The following is a 23,664-nucleotide window of genomic DNA, read 5'->3' on the forward strand; positions in this document are numbered from 1 at the left end:
TGCAGGAGTGCATTTTTGTTGCAATCTCGGCTTTATCAACGAAATGCTTTGTAGAAAAGAAGAGTAGAGCAAAATAAAAGAAAGGAAAGTTAAGAGGGGAAAATAAAAGTGAACAAATTTAAAAAAAAAAAAAGACTGAGGCCAGGCTCGAACTGGAGGTCTCACGGACTGTTTGGCAAATCACTATCGTCTGAGCTACGGAGACAACGTGTCCGTTAAGGGAAAAATAGGAATCTATATTTTGTGCGATACTCCTGATGATTGCTTTTGATCTCGACGAACTTTTTGAAAGTTGCACATTAGTGCACTCCTGTAAGGCTTTCAGTTTAGTTTGCAGGTTGTCAAAAGAGTTGATTGTTTTGTGGTAAGAACAAAATGGTGCTTGATAAGAGTGCCAACGCGAGGCTTTTCGTGCGACGATGACGTCAGTAACGTGGATATAGCTTGGGGACTAGACACAGACCCGTGGATATAGCCACAACCTAGTATGAAATTGATATCTAGAATTAAAAACCTTTCTGGAAAATAAAGTCAGACCACAGTTCTTTGTATAACTTGAAAACATGTATCTTTTAGAACGACTCATCGGTTCTCGGAAAAAGAGATCTCTGTTTGAGTGTTTCTAGAGTTTGCAGTTAGTGCCAGTTCTCGAGCCTTGGCCATGGCCATTTTCTGTTGGTGGAAAAGGAACCTCATAGTCTTACTAGTAGTACTAATTTTACAAGTCATAATCGTTTGATTCCTTTTACATTCACTGATTCTGTCAATATTTGATTTTTATTGTCGACAGTTGGGAGTTTGCAAGGTTGAAACAAGAGAGCTGGTCAAGCTTGAAATGTCGGTAAGTATTGCAAAATGTCACAAACAGGCACACGCGCGCACAAGCACACCCTTGTACACACACACACACCCACACTTGTTGTTGTAGGTTTGTATAAATGTGTTCGATCACACTCTTTTAAAAAAATGTGCTTTTTTTTAATTTATTTTTTATTGTCTGAAATGTTAATGAGGAAGTATCCTTGAAATAGAGTTTATTAATATTTAGAGTAATTTGAATCTCGTTCTGTATTTTTAAGAGCTCACACATGAAAATAATGTAAGCAGACTTGATTTTGTCTTAAAAGTTAAATGTAAAATAAATACAAATTTTAACAATTGTTTTAGCAGGGAATCACAGCAGGCTTATATTTATAGTTTATTTATGTTTTTTAAGAACAGAGTGTCTATTCACCGCCACTGAATAAGTGAATGCTTAGAAACTATATGAGATGGTTCATCTTTTCTTCTTTATTTTTTTTTATCTAGGCACCTACAGAACAAGATGAAGGTAAGTTGAAAGAAAACTTTATTTGTTTTGAAGATTTTGCATTAGATTATGTGTTTAGTAAAGTAGATGTTACTAGCAATGACACATGAAATTTTGAAATTAATGGTTGAATGACAAGAAACACACCATTTTAAAGAGATCAAAATTCTGAGCACATAGCAATTTGTTTTATTTAAATCGGTGCAGTAGTTCGCGAGATATGGTCATTTTAGTTCGAAATCGCTTTGCTTTGAGCGAGCCGAGATAGCAACCTCTTCAGGCTTTTGATCGGCCGAGTTTCGCATTTTTCGGGTCCAGTTTTGCGCAGCATAATCGCTGGGATTAAGTCATTTCTCGCTCGATTCTTTTGATTTTTGGCTTAAATGAAACAGAAGTTCATGTTTTATAAACTGCATTTGAACCGTGTATGCCGATGGAAGTTTTCAGACCAAATTTTAGTGAAACTCACAAGAGTAATGTTCACCGTCATGCTGACGGAGATGTAGCTTCCGGTGGGTCGCGTTTTTTTGTATGGGAAAGATGTAAGGCTTTCTCTGATTGGTTGCAAAATATCACAGCCCTCCAATGAAAATTACGGTATTCCGAGCAGTTTGAAATGAACTGGTCGTCTGCTAAGAGTGACGCGAAAATGGCCGCGAGAGGCAGTGAAGACGAACACGTACTTTCACACTCAAAATATTCCAAAACACATCTTTTATTAATTTCATACAGTAAGCTTTGTTTTTGAATCATTTCTTTATTCATTCCTTTTTCATTTGATACATAATTTGTGACTCACAAACATCAATTATGCCAATTATTTTTCACTCAAAGTGAGAAGAAAAAAAGCCTTTTCACTGTGTCCTCAGTTGACGCTGGGCGATGTGGCAATGCTAATGTTACTGATTTGATACTTTGTTCCTAGTTTAAGACTACGTTTAAAAAAAAAAATGAACTGGCTTTGTCTTATAAGTTATATACATGTACATTTCATTAAATCATTTACCCGTTGGCTTTTTTATACCATAGCTTGTCACATGGATGTATTTTCCACACACAACTGTGAAGTACCTATTCACACAAACTCTTATCTTTCTATCCGCTTTGGTGAGAAACACATGTCTTGTCCACCTGATTAAAAAGGAGATGTACTTGTGCCGAGCAGTGATTAGCCAAATCTTTCAAATCACCACACGCTGTATGATGCTGTTTTAGATTTTAGAACAGGTTGTATTCGCAAGATGGCTGATCAGTATTGGAGAAAAAGAAGCTAATTATTTGTGCATATGCCACACGCCCTCCAATTTCATTAACAGCGAGTTTTCAAATGCGTCAAATATGCGAAAATCGTGCTTGCATGGAATCCCTTTCTCAGATTTTGCAGGCGATGGGGACGCTAAGGCCAACCTGGACCAGGAGTTGGCCCGCAAGGTGGCGCTGCAACAGCAGATGTTGGAGAGTGAACGTGACCGCCAGAAAGAGGCTCTGGGTTACCAGCAGTCGTTACTGCTGCAGCAACAACAGCAGGTTTGTACAATTTTAGCGTCTTCTTTTCTTAACATTTATACAGTCCAAGAAAATCCTCTGGGTTACTTATAATTCAGTTTGTTGATGTATTTATGTTGTTCTTCATATGTAAAGCAGACACCCTGTACAAATGCTAGTTGGAAACAAAATGATTCAGAAATTGTAATAGGCCTTTATAACACTAGTACATGATTAACAAAGAGGGGGGGGGGGGGGGGTGTTGCAGAATTTGATCATGCTTCTAGATCCCCTAGCCTGCTTGAGGATTCACGCCTTCTACCATGTCTAATCAGATGACCCTCATTCTTTTTCTCCCAAGCTGAACCCTGTGTATGATTGGTAAATGTTATCTTAACAGATGACGCAGCCGGTACCCCCACCACCACCTCAGATGACACAGCCCGTGGCACCACCACCAACACAACCACCCATACAGCCTCCACCCCAACCCATCGCTGTGGCACCCCCACAGCCGCAGCAGACAGACCTGATGATGAAGGCGCTGCAGCAGCAGCAGATGCTGGAGGCAGAGAAACAGCGTGAAGCACAACAAAAGGTACTGGTTGCTACTTTTCTGTGTGCTTTGGTGATGGAGACCTGGGGTTTCTAAAAGCTTGCTGCCCAACCTGAGTCAAGCCGAAGCAGGGATCAAAGTTCCCATTCCAAAATCAAAAATTCCTGATGATTTCATGGTGGTTTTATTGATTTTCAGACTGTATTGGGTGTCCAAATGACATTGCAATACTTGAAAAAGTCAGTTACTTAGTCTCTAGGCAGATTTTCCTGCTTTCGAACGTTATTAACTTTGATATGAATTCACCTGCACTGATACGCTGCTAAGAATAAGTGGGAAAATACCTTCTGGTACATGTTTGATGTAAACAGGATGTTGTTTATCAGGTAGTTTGAGAGATAAGTAAATCCATAAGAAACGGTTAACATTTTGATGTAAAATTTGTATTTTGACCAGACAATTACACAAGCAATTATGTTAACTGAAACATCAAAAAGAGGCAAAGACATATACATTTAAAATCATGACAGTGATGCTGACAAGTGTTTTATTTCTTTTTACAGTTGATGCAGCAGCAGCAGCTAGCCCTGTTGGAGGCCCAGCGCTCTGAGCAGCAGAAACGTATGATGATGGAACAACAACAGCAGCAGCAGCAGCAAGTTCCACCATCTTCAACACCACAACGTGAGTTTAACTGAAACTTTTGATAAAGTTAAATCCCACCTTGGGGTTATTTCCAAGTACATGTAACAAATAAATGAAGATAGAAAAGTGGAAAAAAGGGGATGAGTAATGCAGAAGAGTTTTTGCAAAACCCAAATAGATTTTAGGGGTCAATTGTTGAATATGGTGTATCACTGATGCAGCAACGTTTAAAAAAACCTGACAGAAACGGTTGATTAAATTACATATCTTATCCCAATTCACATTGAGCAATTTACTTCAGTTTAGTGCTAGGACGCTGAAAACTACGCTCACCCTGGTAAGGTGGGGAAGTAACCCTAAAAATAGAACGGCCTTGACGGTCACATGACAACGTCAGGTCAAGGCTACCTCCCAGCATGCTATGCGCACGCGTGCTCTCGCCGCCATGTTTGTAGTCATTCTACTCTTCAGCGACGTTGGTTGGGGAAGTGTTTTGGTTTACACTCGGGCTATTCTTTAGCCCACTGCTTCTTGGCAATACCAACCCTGGTCACACGTCTGTATCTTAGCTTTTGTGTGAGATTTTTGCAGTTTTTGACTCACAAGGCTTCAGGGGGCAGGCGCCCAGTTTTAGACTTGTCTCCTGTGAACAGATTTCTGAGACAAATCAAGTTCACAATGGAGACGCCAGCGTCAGTCAGAGACGCACTCAGGCCGGGAGACTGGGTGACGTTGATCGATCTGACAGACGCATACTTTCACATTCTCATGCACTTATCAGACCGGAAATGGCTGAGATTTCGGTGGGGAGAGAGAGTGTTTCAATTCAAGGCCCTTCCCTTCGGCCTATCTCTTGCGCCTTGGATTTTCACGATGGTGGTACGCCAGCTGTGCGCCCTAGTCAGGCAGCAGGGCGTACGACTCGGGGCTTACCTCGACGACTGGCTTATCCTCAATCAGGATCGAGAAGCATGCAGTGCCCATACGCGGCTCATCCTGTGTCAGGCTAACGAGTTGGGTTTCTCGGTAAACCAAGCCAAGTCGGAACTTACGCCATCCCAGACCTTCACGTACCTGGGAATGAGGTTCGATACGGTAGATTGGGCAGTCCGCCCCTCACAGAGGAGGATAGACAAACTGCAAAATCTAGTGAAATCTTTAGCGTCACAGAAGCAAGCTCCGGTCAAGGTGCTGGCATCAGTGCTTGGTCAAATGGAATCCATGGCCACACTTGTCCCTCTGGGGGAGTGCACAAGAGGCCGTTTCAGGCAGCTTTGAGTTCGGTTTGGAACCCCTCCTCCCAGGGATGGCAGGTCTCGGTTCAGCTAGAAAGCTGGTTTCAGCAGACCACAGATCAGTGGCTAAAACCATGGGTCTCACAGGGAGTTCTCATCACTCCCCCTCCCCCAGAGGAGGATTTGTTCACAGACGCTTCCCTATCAGGCTGGGGTGCTCATCTCTCTCACCACACAGCCCCAGGCACGTGGACAACAGGCCAAGCCCTCTCACACATCAATGTTCTCGAGATAGAGGCTGTAGCCCACGGTCTTCAGAGCTTTCTGTCACTGGTGGCAGGCAAGCATGTTTGTCTTCATACAGACAATACAACAGTTGCAGTCTACATCAACAGGCAGGGCGATTCTCGCTCTCACACACTGTCTCTCAAGGCATGCCAAATTCTGAAGTGGTGTCACCAGCATCAGATAAGGTTGTCAGCAAAACATCTGCCGGGGAAACTGAATGTTTTGGCAGACTCTCTCAGTCGATCCTCGAAAGTACTCCATACGGAGTGGACGATCACCCACCACGCTCTCCAGTGGCTATGGGTTCAGGTGGACAAACCAATGGTCAATCTTTTCGCAACCCGGTTTTCAAGGAGATTACCAGTGTTCATATCCCCGTTTCCGGACCCGGAAGCCTGGAAAGTGAATGCACTGGAAGTCGACTGGACAGGACTCACGGCTTACGCTTTCCCACCATTCCAACTTCTCGGAAAAGTGCTGAGGAAAGCAGAGTTGGAGCAACCATCCCTGGTTCTGGTCGCGCTGATGTGGACGAGTCAGCACTGGTTTCCGGATCTCCTCCGCTTAGCAGAAGGTCCTCCCATTCCTCTAAACCTGGAAAAGGGAGAATTACTGCAACCACGCACCGGCATTCAGCATGAGAACCCACAGTCCCTGCTCCTTCACGCATGGAGACTGTGAGAAGATCCCTGCTCCGGTCGGGTGCCTCGGAAAGTACCTTTGATTTGGTTCGTAAAGCGCACAGGGATTCTACGAGCTCAGTGTACGCTTCATATTGGACGGCTTGGGTTAAATGTTGTGCAGAGAATCAGGTCAATTCTGTATCCCCACGTTCTATGCAGGTAGCTAACCACTTGTCATGGTTAGCAGCTCAGGGCAGCTCCCCCTCGTCTCTTCGAGTCAGGCGTTCTGCTATTTCGGCTACGTTGAGGCAGTTAGATCACAACATTAATCTCAGCGGCGTTATTGCTAGTGTCCTAAAAGGTGCGTCAATAGGTTTTGCTGGAACCAGAGCCCCAGTTCCTGCATGGGATCTCTTCCTTGTTCTAGAATTCTTAAGATCGCAAGATTTTGAACCATTGCAATCAGCTAGTCTAGCTAATCTTACTCGTAAGACACTTTTGCTCGTTCTTTTGGCCACCGCAAGGAGAGGTAGCGAAATTCATGCTCTCTCAGGCTCATCCAGAGACATAGCTTTTGAAAAAGATGGTTCTATCACTTTACGTTTTAGGCCGGAATTTCTAGCCAAAAACCAGAGGCCTGATCAAATTTCCCCCATAATCAGAATTCTTCCTCTTAACAAAATTCTGGCTCCAGGGGACCCCGATATGTCTAACTGCCCAGTTCGGGCTCTTACCAGTTATCTGTCTCGCACGGAGCCTATCAGAGCTAAACAGCAGAGGCTGCTTTTCCTATCTCTGAACACGGCTAGGCATAAAGACATATCTAAGGTAACTCTTTCTAAATGGATCTCAACTCTGATCAGACAGGCATATGAGTGGTGGCACAGAAAGAAAGGGGGGGGGGGGGGGGGAAGACAGTTCTCCCTCTAACGTCGGCGAGGACGCACGAGGCAAGAGCCTGGGCATCCTCCTTAGCTGTGCTAAGGTCAGGAAGATTGTCTGAAGTCCTTGATTCTGCCTACTAGAGATCTGAGGATGTTTTTATCAACTTTTACCTGCACGACATTTCCAGTGCGCGGCAGGACGGTACCAAGGCTCTACCAGCGTTGGTAGCAGCAGGGCAATTGTTGCCTAGCTCATAGGTGAGCATCCCACCACCTTAATTACACACCCTGTTAGCTATGGTACTGGAGTTCTGGTCCTTGATCCTTTTCTAAACTTCCGGTGTGGCAGGACGCGATAAGTTTTCTGCTTTTTTCTCAAAGTATACTCTGTTTTACACCCTGTAAGCCTTCGATGCAGTTGTAGACATATGTCAGGTAATACCTCACCAAGTTGTATGGTGTCTGAGGCTGTCGTTGTGGCACAAACTTGCAATGAAATCTTCGATCGGGAGGTAACGTCCCAGGTCTTCTTAGATTTGATGTGGTAATGTCCTTGATGTTTACCTTTCGGGAGCATTATCGTCCGTTTTCTATACATATTTTACAGTCTAACACATTCACGCATTAAGTCAGCTGTTCTTCCCACCTTTCTTATCAACAGAAGGTCCATGCTCCGTGCTCAGACGTCAGTAGTCACTCCATTCATTGTCCTATGTATTCATGGGTAACGTCCTTGTCTTTTTCGCCAAGCAAGGCACAAAAGATAACGTCCTTGTTCATTTTTGGCAAGAACAATTGCATTACTGTTTTGGCCAGTTTACAGTTGATTGATCTGTTCTAAATTCCCAACAGCGATATGCACATGATGTCAGTTGAAAAAAAATAAAGTAGAGAAAACAATGAAAATTTTGTGCATTGTTTTTGCAGACTAGGAGGGGGGATTGAGCCTACATTTGTTTGATTCAAACAAAATGTTAATGGTGTGCGAGGTGATGCTTGTTTCAGATGGCGGATTTGTCTGTGGAAACGCTAGATGGCAGTGTCTTAAACGTTTTGGAGGTCGTGGTGGAAGCAACTGCACCTGGTCCATCTGTGGATCCGACGCGATAGGTTGCCGTTTTCCAGTTTCTCTTGCAGCTCGTCCACTGTTTTGCTTTCAGTGTCCAATCTTAACTTGGTCTCTTTCAGTGTAGGCGTTTGTTCATTGTCGAAGAGATCCTCGTCTCCATGACTGTCGCTCAAACACGAATTGATCTTCTTGGAATCAAACGAAATCTTCACAGTGCTGGTTGTTTGTGAGAGGGTTTCTATACACTGCTGCATAATCCCAGGGTTTGCCTCTCCGACATTCTGTGTTTCCAAGCATTTAAGTGACGGTACAATGAAATTTACCTTTGCCTCAGATGAGAGGCATCTACCTGAAGATTCAGCAGACCCTTCAACAACTTGACCTAATCCTTTTGGGCCACCCATAAATCTGAGAAGCTTCCCACCAAAAAGCTTGTAAGCTGTTTGCCAAAACGTTTTGGTCTGACTTGCGTATCTCATTGCACATGTTTCCTTTGTAGAATAGAAAGTCACAACATCTAGAAAGAGAAGGAGCGCAATATTATTCATTGGCAATATGCCATTTGCAATAATTTCGTGAAGGGTGATCCAGTGTGACAAGAGACCTTGTTTTTTTAGACGGGCTGCAGCTGCAGCTGCAGCCCGTAGAAATTGTGTTTTTTTTCTTCTTCTTCTTCTTCTTCTTCTTCTTCTTCTTCTTCTTCTTCTTCTTCTTCTTCTTCTTCTTCTTCTTCTTCTTCTTTTTCTTCTTCTTCTTTTTCTCTGGGTCCTGCGGTTTCATGTTTGAATAACTTGCTTACTAGCACTTGTTTTCCTGTAGCATGATCAATTGTTAACTGACGGAACTTGAGTGGTTTGTCAGAATGCGTTAACTCAAGGTGCTCTTTAGTGGCGCGGAGTGAGTCAAATTTAGCTTCACAGTGATAACACCTGAAGTCCATCAGCTGAAACAAGGAACAACGAATTCATAACAGAGAAATACTCATGCTATTGTGTATTGTAGGGGAAGAGGTATTCAGTTTGAATGCCACCCTTTGAACTGTTGGCTTCATGATGAAATGCGAAAACACCCCAAAACACGTTAGTAGACTTGAGGAAACACTTGTAGTACCCCTAGAAGCAATTCAACGCTTGAGAGATTTTAGAACACATATATCAACTGTAAACTGGCCAAAACAGTGTTGCAATTGTTCTTTCAAAAAGTGAACAAAGACGTTATCTTTTGTGCCTTGCTTGGCGAAAAAGACAAGGACGTTACCCATGAATACATAGGACAATGAATGGAGTGACTACTGACGTCTGAGCACGGAGCATGGACCTTCTGTTGATAAGAAAGGTGGGAAGAACAGCTGACTTAATGCGTGAATGTGTCAGACTGTAAAATATGTATAGAAAACGGACGATAATGCTCCCGAAAGGTAAACATCAAGGACATTACCACATCAAATCTAAGAAGACCTGGGACGTTACCTCCCGATCGAAGATTTCATTGCAAGTTTGTGCCACAACGACAGCCTCAGACACCATACAACTTGGTGAGGTATTACCTGACATATGTCTACAACTGCATCGAAGGCTTACAGGGTGTAAAACAGAGTATACTTTGAGAAAAAAGCAGAAAACTTACCGCGTCGTGCCGCACCGGAAGTTTAGAAAAGGATCAAGGACCAGAACTCCAGTACCATAGCTAACAGGGTGTGAATTAGCAATCTGCTATATGTGAATTGGGATAAGATATGTAATTTAATCGAAAATTTTAATAATAAATTTTCATTTGATTAATATACTTGCCCAATTCACATAGTGAAGTCCCTCCCGCCTGCCCCGCTTTAGTTCCCCTAAAAATTAGAGGGCGCTTCGAGCGAATGACCACAAACATGGCTGGGAGGTAGCCTTGACCTGACGTTGTCATGTGACCGTCAAGGCCGTTCTATTTTTAGGGTTACTTCCCCCCCATACCAGGGTGAGCGTAGTTTTCAGCGTCCTAGCACTAAACTGAAGTAAATTGCTATATGTGAATTGGGTAAGTATATTAATCAAATAAAAATTTACTATTAAAATTTTGGATTTATCTACCAGCACGCTTTTTCACTGACCCATTGTATAGTTGGAGGCAGAGAAAGCCCAGCGAAAGGTACTGGTTACTACTTTACTGTGTGATTTCTCAAAGCTTGCTGTCCATACGGAAATATTAATGCCCCTGAATGTGTCTGCTTTCAGCTGGAGGGCCCCCTGCTCCACCTCACATGCTGCCCAGCATGAGCGGCGGACCTCCACAGCCCCCTCCCTCCCAGCCCATGGTCGCCCCACCCCAATCTCACCCGGGCATGCCAGGCGGCCAACCACCCCAAGTTGCCCCGCCCATGCACATGGTTCCACCCCCCATGTCCCAAGCCCCACCCCCCATGTCCCAGCCTCAGCCAGGAGGTCCCCCACCCAGTCAGATGCAGCAGGTGATGGCGCCTGGACACATGCCGCCTGGTCAGGGGCCACCTCCGCCTCAGCAGAATCAGCAACAGGGCCAGCCTCCCCACATGATGTTCCCGCCGGGCCAGGGACCGCCCCCAGGGCAGGGCCCACCCCCTGGCGGCCCCCCTGTCTCTCACCCAAACCTGGGCCCGCCAGGAACACAGCCACCCATGTCTCAGTCCTCGGGGATGCCGCCCCACATGGGGCCGGGCCCGGACCACGGCATGAGGGGTGGACCACCTGGGCCACCCATGGATCGCGGGCCACACCCTGGAGGCCCTGGAAGCGACATGGACGGCAGGGGGATGGGTCACATGGACCAAGACATGAGGCGAGGGCCCATAGACCAGGACATGAGACGGGGAGACCAGGACATGCGCAGAGGTGACCCTGACATGAGGAGACCGGACCAGGACATGAGGCGGCCAGACCAGGACATGAGACGAGGTCCTATGGACCACGACATGCGCAGAGGTCCGATGGACCACGACATGCGAAGAGGACCCATGGACCGTGGACCTGACAGAGGACCGATGGGAATGGATCGAGGACCAATGGGAATGGATCGAGGCCCGGACAGAGGTCCAATGGGGATGGATAGAGGTCCCGACAGGGGACACATGGGAATGGACAGAGGCCCGGACAGGGGACCAATGGGAATGGACCGAGGCCCGGACAGAGGACCAATGGGAATGGACCGAGGCCCGGACAGGGGACCAATGGGAATGGATCGAGGTCCGGATAGAGGACACATGGGGATGGATCGTGGTCCAGACAGGGGACGCATGGGGATGGATAGAGGTCCGGATAGAGGACACATGGGGATGGACCGAGGCCCTATGGGAGATGACCGTGGTCCTAAGGACATGGACCGAGGCCAAGGGGGCAACTTTGGACCACCAGGCAGGGGTATGATGGGAAGACCTGGACCAGGCAGAGGAGGACCGCCTCCCCCCATGCAGCATGGACCCAGGGGACAGGGACCTCCAGGAATGGAGCCCAGGCCACCACAGGTAATGCTCTTGTTTTCCAAACACCTTTTTTAAGCAGGTGCATCGATGCGTGTGTCTATGTCTTGAGCTGGAATTATGGTAATGTGCCGGAAATAAATGAAACTAATAGAAGAGAAACCAACCATGGAATGCCTTTTGTGGTTCTGGAAAAGATTTCAGGCAAAATATTGCTATATTGCTGGAACTGTCTGACTTGTGAGGAGAATCAGCATTGAGTTTATGGAAAGAAAAGGCCATTGTTGCAGAGTGGAAATCGTAATCCTTGAATTCAAATCTTGCATCAATCATAGCATCACCATGGAATTCCAAAATATTGAAATTTAGCAATAAGTTTGTGTTTTCTTTGTGAATGTCACAGACATGTTGTTGCAGGCTAAGCTTGGCTCATTTGTTATTTTATGTTTTACGTACAGCATTCAGGTCCCCCTGGGCCCCGTGAAATCCGTCTGCCTCAGGCACTGGAGAAAGTTCTGGAGTTCAAATCGGTGCGCGCTCAGGAGATGGGGCTGGACGCAGAAGATCCTGAGGATGCTGAAAATGAAGGTGGAAACTGTCTTGGTTTCTGTCTTGCTTTAATTTACTCCTTCCTTTCTTTCTGTGTTATGTTTGTTGTGTTTGAACAGGTGTTCATTTTCTAACTGATTTGCCTTGACTTTCGCATATCAACACCTCATGTCCCAAATAGTCACAAGAACTTAGGACAAAAATACCAATTAGTCAGTCTTGACTTTCGGTACTTAACACTTTCTACCCCAGCTATGTTGACCAAGTTTTTTTTAGCCGAGACCAGCTGTACTGCAGCAGGTCACTCAGAATTGTAGTAACTGTGTATCAACACGCTGGAATGCAGACGTTAAATGGATGTTACAGGAAGCGACTGAAGCTAACAGTCTGAGCGGATGTATTCGTACCTGGTCAGATAGAGCCATATGAGTGGGTACGGATATATCCGTACCTGGGAGACAATGAGTTAACTTGATGAACTTCTTTTCATTGCCACCTTTTGTTCTGATTAAAGGAAAGGAGGGGGGGGGGGGGGGGCAGAAACAAGATAACAGATTTTCAATGCAATGATGTCTTTCTTTCTTTCTGCAGAGGAAGGAGGTTTATAGGTCCTCAAGGACGTTTAGTGGTACAAATTAACAATGTACACTGTTGTACTCCTCAGTACTTTTGAAACTCAAATTTGTGTTCAATTCTTTTGCAGAGAGTCAGAGGAAAAGCCGAGAAGTAGAGGTGGAAGAGGAAGACGAGGATTTCCCAGGGGAGGATGATGCTGTCATGGAAGAGGAAGAAGGGGAAAAGGAAACTCCGGTCAAACATGCTGGCAAAGAGGTGATTTTTGTCATGCTTCCAGTCATAGTCATACACACACGCTACAATGCAATACAAATATATGTGACCCTCCACCACGAAATGAGTCGCATGTCACCTCGCGCGGTTCTGCGCTAGGCTTAATATAAGTCCGGGGAGTGTCTGGTAACAGTGTGAGGGTCACCTTAGTCACAGGCTTATAACTCAAACAGTTCCTGCGCTTTTCTAAAACGGGTTTCACCACTGGATAGAGCATAAAAAACTCTTTAGGAAAATGTAAAAATATGAAAATCATGCAAAGGTGACATGCGACTCATTCCGTGGTGGAGGGTCACATATTGTCTGATTGATACAAACAGAACATTTTATTTTGGATCGTCACACAATGTAAATAACAGTCAATTAAATTACATGGCATACAGAAAATAACAGCTTAGTACTCAAATCTCATTTAGTCACGTTACATGTACATTTTGCACGGAAGTAAAGTTAACTGATTTAGAGTAAGTCCTGAAAAAGCTGTTTCACCCTTCAGCAAGTTTCGCTGTGATTCGCAGCAGGAGTCTGTAACTTTTATCTGGGACAAATCATGTTGTAAAGAGAACTACAAATGAAACTTTCACTGTAGTGCAGCGTTTTGCATGAATGACTTCATGTGCTTGCCACTTTCAGCAGCAACCTCTCCCGTGTTTGTCTTACCCAACTTTGTAGCTTTTTGTCTGTCACAGTCCAAAAGCAAGAAGAAGAAAAAGAAGAAGAAGGCCAAGAAGAACCGCCAGGAGCAGCAGAAACAGGCACAGCAAAACAAGGAGCCTGAGAAGAATCCTGAAGAAGATGTTCAGATTGAGTGAGTGTTTGATTTTTCTTGCCATCTTTTTCACTGCTTGGATTTTATTATGCTATTATTGTTGCACTGAGCTGTGTTGTCTAGTTGTCTCACCGAAATTTGTAGAGAAACTGTTGTTCTCTGATTTTCTGATCTGAACATCTGAGAGCGTAAAGTCCTTAAAAATAGGAAGTCTAAAAATGGAGGCTTACTTCTTTCACTACCTGTAGGACGTCGGCTGACATCCTGGGTAACTTGCTTGAACGGGCAACAAACCTTCTTCTTCTTCTTCGGCGTTCCAGGATTTTTGGCCTCAGGTCAGACTTCAAGTTTTGTAGCTTGAATAAAGCTAGTGGTCAGGATCAGGGAGTCTTTGGTGCCCCAGAGTTGCTCCTGCAGTGTGGCACCTTGTGGCCAGTGATCTGTTCGGGCAACAAACCATTCAATAAACAACAACAGAAAAAGAAGAAAAAGAAAATGTGTGTGTGTAAAGTGTATTCATTTGTGCATCAAGGGCACACTGTAAGTTGTCAATTTATGTCAAGGTAATGCTTTGGATACAAATATTTCTGGGCAGCAAACAGGTTAGATAGCGGTTTCCTTGCATTCTGTAGCAAATACATGGAAATTGTGATGTTTGATTCCTGTGTGGTGTTTGCAGGTATGTGCAGGAGCAGTTGGAGCTGGATCCATCAGACCCCAACTATCACACCTTTGCAAAAATCTTTGAGACTTTCAAGGTAAGTCCTCGTTAGGCAGGTAGCCCGCCATATACATTACCGGAATATTAAGGTGAATCAGTATTTAAGATGCATTTTCAAGCTTAAAACTTGATATTTGGTGCAACTTGAAGGTGGGTGTACTGATGATGTATCTGAAAGTGAGGGTAGCCTGAGAAAAGTGTGTGTGTGTGTGCATCTTCTGTGACTCCTGACCATTTACAACAAAGCATGGTGCGCTGTTATGGGCTCACTTTCTGGTGAAGCTGGCACAAGAACTGTTATTCCTTAGTTATTTTGATCATTCACATATGTTGATGAAGTACTTGCTGCAGTGTTTACTTTGTTGACAGGAAGCTGCATGTTTGAACAATGTCAGACGACTTTATTTGTTTTGCCTTTATGCTCTTGATGTTACTACAGCAGTCCCTCTCATGAACGGACACCCTTGGGCCATAGCAAAACTGTCCGTACATTGCAGGTGTTCGGTCACGGGAGGGGTGACCACACCACCCCCTCCCCCATACACTCACACAGAGACACACAAACAACAGGATTGAGTCTATGCTAATCACTTCTTGTGGCTACTAAACAATAACAATAAACTCCTAATACTTCTTTAAACGTTCTGTAAAAATGATTTGTATGAAAAGTGTTGAAAAGAAGAGATAAAATAAATCCTCAAGGTAGTGAACACACTCACCATGCACTGACATACGAAAGCAGCCACACAAACACAGCACAGAGGAGCGTGTGCAGATGCTTTGCCAAGAATAAGCTTGAAAACCAGTTTGAATAAATAGCAGCAGATAGAGCTGCATGTCATAATCATGTAATTTATTTTCTTCTTGTCTGGCTTTATTGACTGCATGCCGATCATGTGGCATGGCAGTGACTTTTCACTCTTCAGTCGGAAATACACTGTACATAACACAGCTCCCACTCTCCCTCACTAATGCCTACCCCAAGCCGTGAGAACTGATGCTTGGAAATTGTGTGGAAGAGTACACCTCTCTATTTCTCTCCAATGCTCTTCCTGCTGACATGCAGTGACACCGGACACCCACAGAGTTTAGCCAGCTACCCCTCCACCCCCCCCTCCCTCCCTCTCTCTCACTCCCTCCAGCCATGTACTGTTGGGGACTGTGGACAGCTGCACTATTCACTCAGAGCAAAACCAGTTGACTGTGTCGTAACTTTTGACAAAGCAAGACAACTGAAGGGTTCATAGATTAGGCAACCGACTCACTGGTCAAGGCTGAGAGGAAACAAGAGTATCTTGTCAATGAAAGAGGTTACACACAGACATACGATGCTGAGAACTGTGGCCGGTTTTTCACTCTCTTTCGCTCAGGACCTTTATCGACTGTGGTTTCTGTTGTTTACGTCCAACAGACAAGAATATTAAAGAGCTCAGTGCAGTTTCATGTTGGCATCTTCGCATGTACTCCACTCCTGACCAAAACTACCCCCCTTCCTGATGGGTACACGGGCACTCAAGTTATCAGTGACTGTCATCACGCCATTGCGGCTGTGATCTTTGTACCAAGAGCCGGACTGCTCTGTTATCGATTTTGTTGTGGTGAAAATTTGACGATGGTCTGTCCGTACATTGGAGGTATGACCTGCTGTTGGGACCGAAAATGAGTGTCCGCGTCCACGTTTTGCAGGTGTCCGTTTAAGGGGGGGCAAATATAGAAGGAAAACACTCCGTGCCGAGCAAATGTGTCCGTACATGTCAGGTGTCCGCTCACGCCGGGGGCCGTACATTGCAGGGACTGCTGTACATGTTTTCATCATATTGCTCCCTGCAGATCACAGAAGCTGAAAAACCCAAGGACAAGCTGGATGAGAAACGGGAAGCAGAGAAACTGGCAGAGAAGGCCCCAGCCAAACCCAAAGCCTCCGAGGATATGGATTCTGATGATGACGATATGGATGAGGTATTATGTTCTTTTTTTTAGGGGTACCTTCGTTCCTTCCAAACACCATGCACAAGGGACAATAATAAGTAAATGAGATTTGACAGCTTTTGTTTGGAGCCTCGTAAAGAATCAAACTGAGGTTTTCATTTTCAGCTCTCATGTATCCAACTCAACTCAACTCAACTCAAATTTATTAATCCATATGGAAATTAAATTGTAACAATACTCATTTCCAATCAAAAGAATAAGAATACATAATAAAAAAATAAATAAAAACATCATAAGAAAATAAGTGAGTATGATTATTATGAGTATGATCACAGTCTCACTAACGCAAACAGTCATCCGTCAAGTCAAGTCTGCCATCACACAACTCACTCACACAACAACAACAGCAACAGCAATACAATTTAACAAAAACCATAATTCCAATAACAAAAAGACGTCCAAGAGTCAACCTCCACATCCACGCACACACAAGGTATACAAAGCACCACATGTCGACTAGACATTATTATTGTAAGTTATTTGTGTTGTTTGTTCACTTTAAAGGCCTGCAGAATGAGGTACTTATCAACATTCTGTGTTGTATTTTGTTAAACGTTCCATTCGTTAAGGTTCTTGTTTTTGGAGGGGTCTTGTAATATTTGTAGTAGAACTTACTCTTTGTTCCCTGTTGCAGAACAAGGATGAGGATGATGCCAATAAAATCTCTAAGAAAAAGCTGAAAAAGTTGACTCGACTCAGCGTTGCACAGCTCAAACAGGTGAGCCAGTGTTTCTGAAGGTGTGCTTGTATGTTAGTCTTCATATGTGCGTGTGCCTGTATACGGGCATGTCTGTGTGCATGTGTAAGTGTCTGCATGTGTATGTGAGCACATGAGTGTGTGTGTCCGTGCTGTTTGTGTGTGTGTGTTGTTGGTTGCTTTTTATCAGAGTTCTTTTTCATCCTACATGTTTTTGTGAACTGATTGTTGTAACATATCTCATTGATTAACCGGTGATACATTAAATGGTTTTCTGTGTGTGTGTGTGTGTGTTACTGTAGTTGGTGACGAGGCCGGACGTTGTTGAGATGCATGATGTCACAGCCAAGGATCCACGTTTGCTGGTGCATCTCAAGGTATGTAGCTTTTCATATGAATCTTTGTATAAGGTGTGAAGTACAGTCAAACCTGTCTGTAGCAACCACCCAAGGGACAATACAAAAGTGGTCGTTATGGGCAGATTGTTGTTTTCGAGAGGTGGTCGCCAGAGCAGGTTCGACTCTACCTGTGTAGGTTCAAAATGAAAAGTAAAACGGTTAAAAGGGATGAAATACAATAGCACAGAGAAACATACGGTAGACTTTCACAAACTGTACATGTGTACACACTGTAGACTTTTACAGTGTCCCATAATCTGCTGAATGCTACCTGACATGCTGTTATCATTGCAGGGACCATCTTGTAGCCAAAAATCTGTCCCAGTGCCTTAAAAATGTTGTCAGACATAAGTTGCCTCTTGAAGTTTATATCAGAAATATCTTTGACATATCTTACCTCTTGAATTTTATGTTAGGAAGTACCTCAACTCTCTGAGTGATATCCATTGTATAGTAACGTGCTTGTTGTGAATGTTCAGGCCACTCGCAACACAGTTCCGGTGCCACGCCACTGGTCGTACAAGCGTAAATACCTCCAGGGGAAGCGTGGTATTGAAAAGGCTCCCTTTGAGCTGCCCGACTTCATCCGTGCCACTGGTATTGAGGACATGCGGGCTGCTTTACAAGAAAAGGTGGGTTGACAGGAGGAAGAGTGCTAAATATGTGTAAAAGGTTTGTTTTTATAGCAAGGGGGGGGGGGGGGGGGGGGGGGGGGGGGGGGGGGGGGGGGGAGTATAACAAACTGTGGAAAAGTGTTTGTATTTTGGGTAGTGTATTTACACCATTTATTTGATTAATTTTGTTGTTGTTGTTGCTTGTACAATTATCTGGTTGGTTTTCTTTTATTGGGGTGAGGGGGGTGCACAAAATACACATCCAAACACTTGTGCAGATCACATAAGTGTATGGACAGGCCGACTTGTGCATGCACAATACCTGTCTCCAATGAGCACTGCAGTACTGTATAGCAGCTGACTTTGCCCAGGTAGAAAGCAAGCCAAATGTTCATGCGAGAAACTTGACAGGACTGTGAAAATGACTGAATGACCTTCTCATACAGGAGGAGGCGAAGAACCTGAAAGCTAAGATGAGGGAAAAGGTGCGTCCCAAGCTGGGCAAGATCGACATCGACTACCAGAAACTGCACGACGCCTTCTTCAGGTTCCAGACCAAGCCCAAGATGACCATTCATGGCGACCTCTACTATGAGGTAAATTGTTCACTTTGGATGTTCTTGTCTAGAGTGTTTATATTTATAATGAAAACTGAAGTCGTTGGTGTGTGCTTTAATGCTATGTCCACATATGCATTGCTTGTTAGGATATATTTTGAACCTGTGGGATAGAAAAAAACTGTCACATTATTATATGCATATCCTGAATGCCCAAGGATCCTAAATCTGAGGAATTTGTACAGTTACCGTATTTGACGGATTACAAGACGCACCGTTTTATAAGCCGCACCCCCTACTTTAAAAAAAAAAAAATTGGGACGAGCCACGTATAGGCGCGTCACTATATTAGCCGCCGTCGAAAAAAATATAATCAGATCGTGTCAATTAATGAAAACAACCAGGCAAACGAAAGTACGGTATTTGGCGAAATCGGCTCCGAGAATAAACAAGTGAAACAAAGAAGAAAAGTGAAAAAGTTTGAAGAAAAATATCACACACACAATTTGTAACTAACACACACATGTACAAAGGTGTCCACCGTTCAGTCAGCCTGGTCGGAACCATCAGATTCTGCTGCGGAGAAGCCAGAAAAGTCACTTTCCTTGCTGTCGGACACAAACAGCGACATGATCGCTTCATCCAGAACTGAAGAAGTCGAATGATCACTCGTGTGGGGAGACGTTGCCACGCATCCACGACCCATTGACAGACACGCGAAATCGTAGCTCGCCGCATTCGCCCAGTGTTGGTGAATGAGTGCGATCCCTCCGACATCCATTGCTCCCACAGCAGGCGCATGTGTGTTTTGAAGGAACGGTTCACTGTGATGTCGAGGGGTTGTAGGAACTTGGTAGTCCCGCCCGGAATAATCGCTAGCACGGCGTTGAGTGATTTGATGGTCTCCTTAATGGCAGTTTAGTTCATTGGGTGAATGGTATTCAAGTTTAGGTGAGTTTGTTTCATTAGGTAAATGCTATTCAAGTTTAGGTAACGTTTTAGCCGTATCTTTTTATAAGCCGCAATGCGATTTAAAAAAAAAAAAGTCACGGCTTGTAGTCCGTCAAATACGGTAAGTGTCTTTTCGCTCACCGTGTTAAAAATTGCCTTTGCAGGCACATATCAGGTTGAAACGTTCATTACATTTTTAACAAAGACCCTGTGATGACCAAAGTCTGCACTGTACTGTTTGGTTGGTTGTGGTCCCATAGCAATGCTGAATTGGTCATAAGAAATCTGTTTGTATTTCCAGATGTATGATTTAGGTAGATTATATTAAACACAAATAAACACTAAACACAAATAAACACTAAATGTGCATACAGTTTTCCCTCATGTGTATGGGAAGAAAATAATGTGTATGCATTGGGTTTTTTCAGTCCAATAATGTGCTTGCATTGTTTTTGGTTCAGTCCAATAATGTGCATGCATTGTTTGTTTCAGTCCAATAATGTGCATGCATTGTTTGTTTCAGTCCAAAGAGTTTGAGACACGGCTGAAGGAGAAGAAACCGGGTAACCTGACAGACGATTTGAGAGTGGCCCTTGGTATGCCTGTTGGTGCTGTAAGTGTTTGTTCTTCTTCTTCCATTAGACGCCCAGGGTCAACATTCTGACTATTAATGGCGCTTGAGTAGGCATGCTGGGTATTTTCGTGTTTCTATAACCCACCGAACTCTGACATGGATTACAGGATCTTTTCTGTGCGCACTTGGTCTTGTGCTTGCAATACACACTCGAAGGGGGTTGAGTCACTAGCAGGTCTGCACTTTTAACCCACCAAGCGGCAGCGACCGGGATTCGAACTCACGACCTTCTGATTAGGAGGCCGACGTCTTACCACCACGCCACTGCGCCCTGTTTATTCTCTGCCTGCAGTTATTCAGCATTGTTCATTTGGGGGGTCTCTTTTCTTTTGTAAATGATGGGATAAAACTCGCTGCGTTTACCAGCTGAAGGCTTTTGTAAGCAATGTGCGCTTGACAAAGAGATTTTTTAGTAAGTGATTTGAAGATTGCCAATGATTATTTTCCTCATATCTTAACCACCATCTGTTGTGGACTTTCTTTTTGAAATTGTACTGTTTCACTTTGTGCATTTGTGTTATTTTCCTTTATAATTTTCTCATGTTTGTTTTGTTTGGAATCCTGAAATGCATCGGATGCATGTGAGAGAATGAACATGCTTATGTTCCTAAATTAGGATGACAGTGTTTTGTTCTCATCTCTTATTTCATATTCGTATAATGACAGCGTTGGTATAACTGTGTAATGTTTCTTACAGAATGCAGAGCGGATACCTCCCCCCTGGTTGATTGCTATGCAGCGTTACGGACCTCCACCCTCCTACCCTAACCTTAAAATTCCTGGTCTTAATGCCGCCATTCCTGAGGTAAGAAAATTATGGAGGTAGAAATTTGTTTCTCTCACTTCACAAAGCATGCTTAATGTTGTAAGACAGGCCTGCGTGTCTTCAAATTAGTTTACACAGCAAAAAGTGTAAGAAAGAGAGAAGGGATGGTGATGGGAACAAACAACAAACCCATTTGGCTATTGATTGTAACAGGTGATAAATGCAGCCAAAACATTTGATGACAGTGCCACTCTTTGTGCGTGTGACGTAAATTAAATTACATAACTTATCCCGACTCACATATAGCATTAACCTTTTGGTTTAAGTGCCGAGACGCTGAACTACGCTTCACCCCTTAAGGCGAAGTAACCCTAAAAAATAACAGCCCTGACCCTATAAGCTGGGTCACAGGTCAAGGCCATACCGTCACGTGACTGACCACGCGAGACCGCCGCCGCCATATTGGAATACTTCACTCTTACCTCAGCGGTCTTATCGCTAAGACGTTGTCTCTTGAGCTACGCTATTGGCTTTACAGCCTGCTGCCTGGTTGGCAGTTATCATCACCCCGGTCATTCTTCACAGTTCTCTGCTTCTTATGCTGTATTGGTGAGGTCGTTCTTTGTTTTCGTTTTTCTCAGACTTTGCCTTGTGTCCGCCAGCCTTGTTGTTTGTTGTTCTGCTCTCAGACTGAGTTGTTTCCAACATGGCGGACAAGGAGAAAAAGAAGCCTACTACTACACTGTCGCCAAAGCAGAAAGCCGGAACCATTAGGCTTGGTGGAACTCCTCTGAGAGAGGATGAAGAAGCAACGTACCTTGGTGTCACCTTTGATAGACGGCAGACCTGGAAACCACACATCGCACAGGCAGAGACGAAGGCCCGGCGCAAGCTAGCCATACTCAGGAAGCTGGCAGGTACCACCTGGGGAGCGAACGAGAAGATACTGAAGACAGTATACCAGGGAACAATCAGACCCCACCTCGAGTACGGCGCCACAGCGTGGTCAACCTCAGCCAAGACAAACCTGCAGACCCTCGACCGTGTGCAAAACCAGGCCCTCCGACTCATCACTGGTGCAATGAAATCCACGCCCATCAAGTAAATGGAGAAGCTTACCACCATCCAACCCCTCTGTCAGAGAAGAGAAGCCAAGACTATGGTACAGGCCGAGAAGCTCAAGTGCCTACCCGACCACCCCATAAAGCACAGACTGAGCAACCTCACCAAGAACCGGCTCAAACGGAGCAGTTTTGTGCACGAGAGCAAGAGACTTTCTCGACAGTACAGGGAAGTCCTCCCACAGAACACTCTACCTCTGTCTGACTCAAGAAGAAGAGGAAACCCCCAAGGCAACAGAGAAACCAGGCATCCAGATCTGCACCAGTGTTCCATATGTTACCTCAGGAGCAGATCAGAATGACACAGCTCGACAGGCACTCACCTTAGCCCTGATCGACGAACAGTACCCAAAAGATGGATCAGCAACTAACGCTGTGCTCAATGGAGGTGCTGGCATTCTGATCAAGTTCCCTGGGGGACATACAGCTACATCCAGCGTTGCCACTGGCAAACACTGCACAAACTATAAAGCAGAAGCAGAAGCTCATGCAGGCCGCCTCCTTGCTACCAAGTTGTCTTCCTCTCGGACGCCCTTTCAGTCCTTCAGGCCCTAGAGAACGACAAACTCCCACAGCTGGCCAAAGCATTACAGATGGTCAGACAAACCAGAAGAGTTGTCCTCCAGTGGATACCAGCACACTGTGGGATACCAGGAAATGAAAGGGCAGATGATCTGGCGAAAGAAGGAGCCGTGGAAGATCAACCTGAAAACACTGTCAGCTTTAGTGAGCAGAAGACAATCATCAAGGCATTGATGAGGCCAAGGACAAACAGAGATGACTACCACACAATGTCCAGAGAGCAGCAAGTCAACCTCATCAGGCTGCGTACTGGCCACAACAGGCTCAATGCTCACATGAACCGAAAGTTCAAGCTGGCGCCATCACCAACCTGTGCCTGCGGTCAAGAAGACCAAACAGCGGAACACATCTTACAGCGATGTCCCTTACTAGATGAGGAACGAAAAGAAGTGTGGCCGTCACCAACTCCCTTGCAGACCAAACTATACGGCAGTCGACAGGAGTTGGAGAAAACGACAACATTTATCACCAGTGCTGGACTGATCGTGTAACCTCTGCGAACGCCAAGAAGAAGAAGAAGACTGTTAGTTGCTGATTCTCCCCCTGCTAGCGTTCAGAAAAAAGACAAACCTAAAGCGGCAACAGTTACTGTGTTAGACCCTTTAACTCGGACTTCGTTCTCTGTCAATATTTCTGATAATTCAAGTCCTCTCATGCCTGTACTTAAAGAAGTTAAAGGTAAGGGTAAGGCTTCTTCAGCCAAACCAAAAAAGAGCAGCGATAAGCAAGACATCTCTCTCTTTTCCTATTTTTCCACGCAAATGAATGCTATGTTCTCACAGCTGCAGAAGCTTGCCGCGGACATACAACCCACACGTGACGAGTTGCGTTCCCTCCCGAAGGGGGTTGGCGATGTTTCCTCCCTGTCTCGCGTAAGGATTCCACCCTCAGCCACGATCACGTCTGCAGACGTGCGAGCAGGCGAACTGGCTTACGC

At 44.8% G+C, this 23,664-nt stretch overlaps 2 protein-coding genes across 4 annotated transcripts in view; both read left to right on the forward strand.

Moving 5' to 3' along the window:
• LOC138952995 (cytochrome P450 3A24-like) overlaps window positions 1-23,664 on the forward strand; it is a 115,147-nt gene that overhangs the window by 30,379 nt on the left and 61,104 nt on the right. The window lies entirely within an intron of this gene.
• Window positions 1-23,664, forward strand: part of LOC138952994 (splicing factor 3B subunit 2-like) — a 37,726-nt gene that overhangs the window by 1,463 nt on the left and 12,599 nt on the right. For both annotated transcript variants that reach the window (XM_070324761.1, XM_070324762.1), the window contains exons 2-18: window positions 791-841; window positions 1,309-1,330; window positions 2,685-2,836; window positions 3,195-3,392; window positions 3,914-4,034; window positions 10,314-11,575; window positions 11,989-12,118; window positions 12,783-12,910; window positions 13,618-13,736; window positions 14,377-14,455; window positions 16,249-16,377; window positions 17,042-17,125; window positions 17,407-17,481; window positions 17,982-18,134; window positions 18,563-18,712; window positions 20,148-20,237; window positions 20,956-21,063. In XM_070324761.1, the coding sequence (XP_070180862.1) occupies window positions 836-841; window positions 1,309-1,330; window positions 2,685-2,836; window positions 3,195-3,392; window positions 3,914-4,034; window positions 10,314-11,575; window positions 11,989-12,118; window positions 12,783-12,910; window positions 13,618-13,736; window positions 14,377-14,455; window positions 16,249-16,377; window positions 17,042-17,125; window positions 17,407-17,481; window positions 17,982-18,134; window positions 18,563-18,712; window positions 20,148-20,237; window positions 20,956-21,063 (3,006 nt within the window). In that variant the 5' untranslated portion in view covers window positions 791-835. The remainder of the gene's footprint in view (window positions 1-790; window positions 842-1,308; window positions 1,331-2,684; window positions 2,837-3,194; window positions 3,393-3,913; window positions 4,035-10,313; window positions 11,576-11,988; window positions 12,119-12,782; window positions 12,911-13,617; window positions 13,737-14,376; window positions 14,456-16,248; window positions 16,378-17,041; window positions 17,126-17,406; window positions 17,482-17,981; window positions 18,135-18,562; window positions 18,713-20,147; window positions 20,238-20,955; window positions 21,064-23,664) is intronic.

This window comes from Littorina saxatilis, linkage group LG17, assembly GCF_037325665.1.
Source record: "Littorina saxatilis isolate snail1 linkage group LG17, US_GU_Lsax_2.0, whole genome shotgun sequence".
NCBI lineage: Eukaryota > Metazoa > Mollusca > Gastropoda > Littorinimorpha > Littorinidae > Littorina > Littorina saxatilis.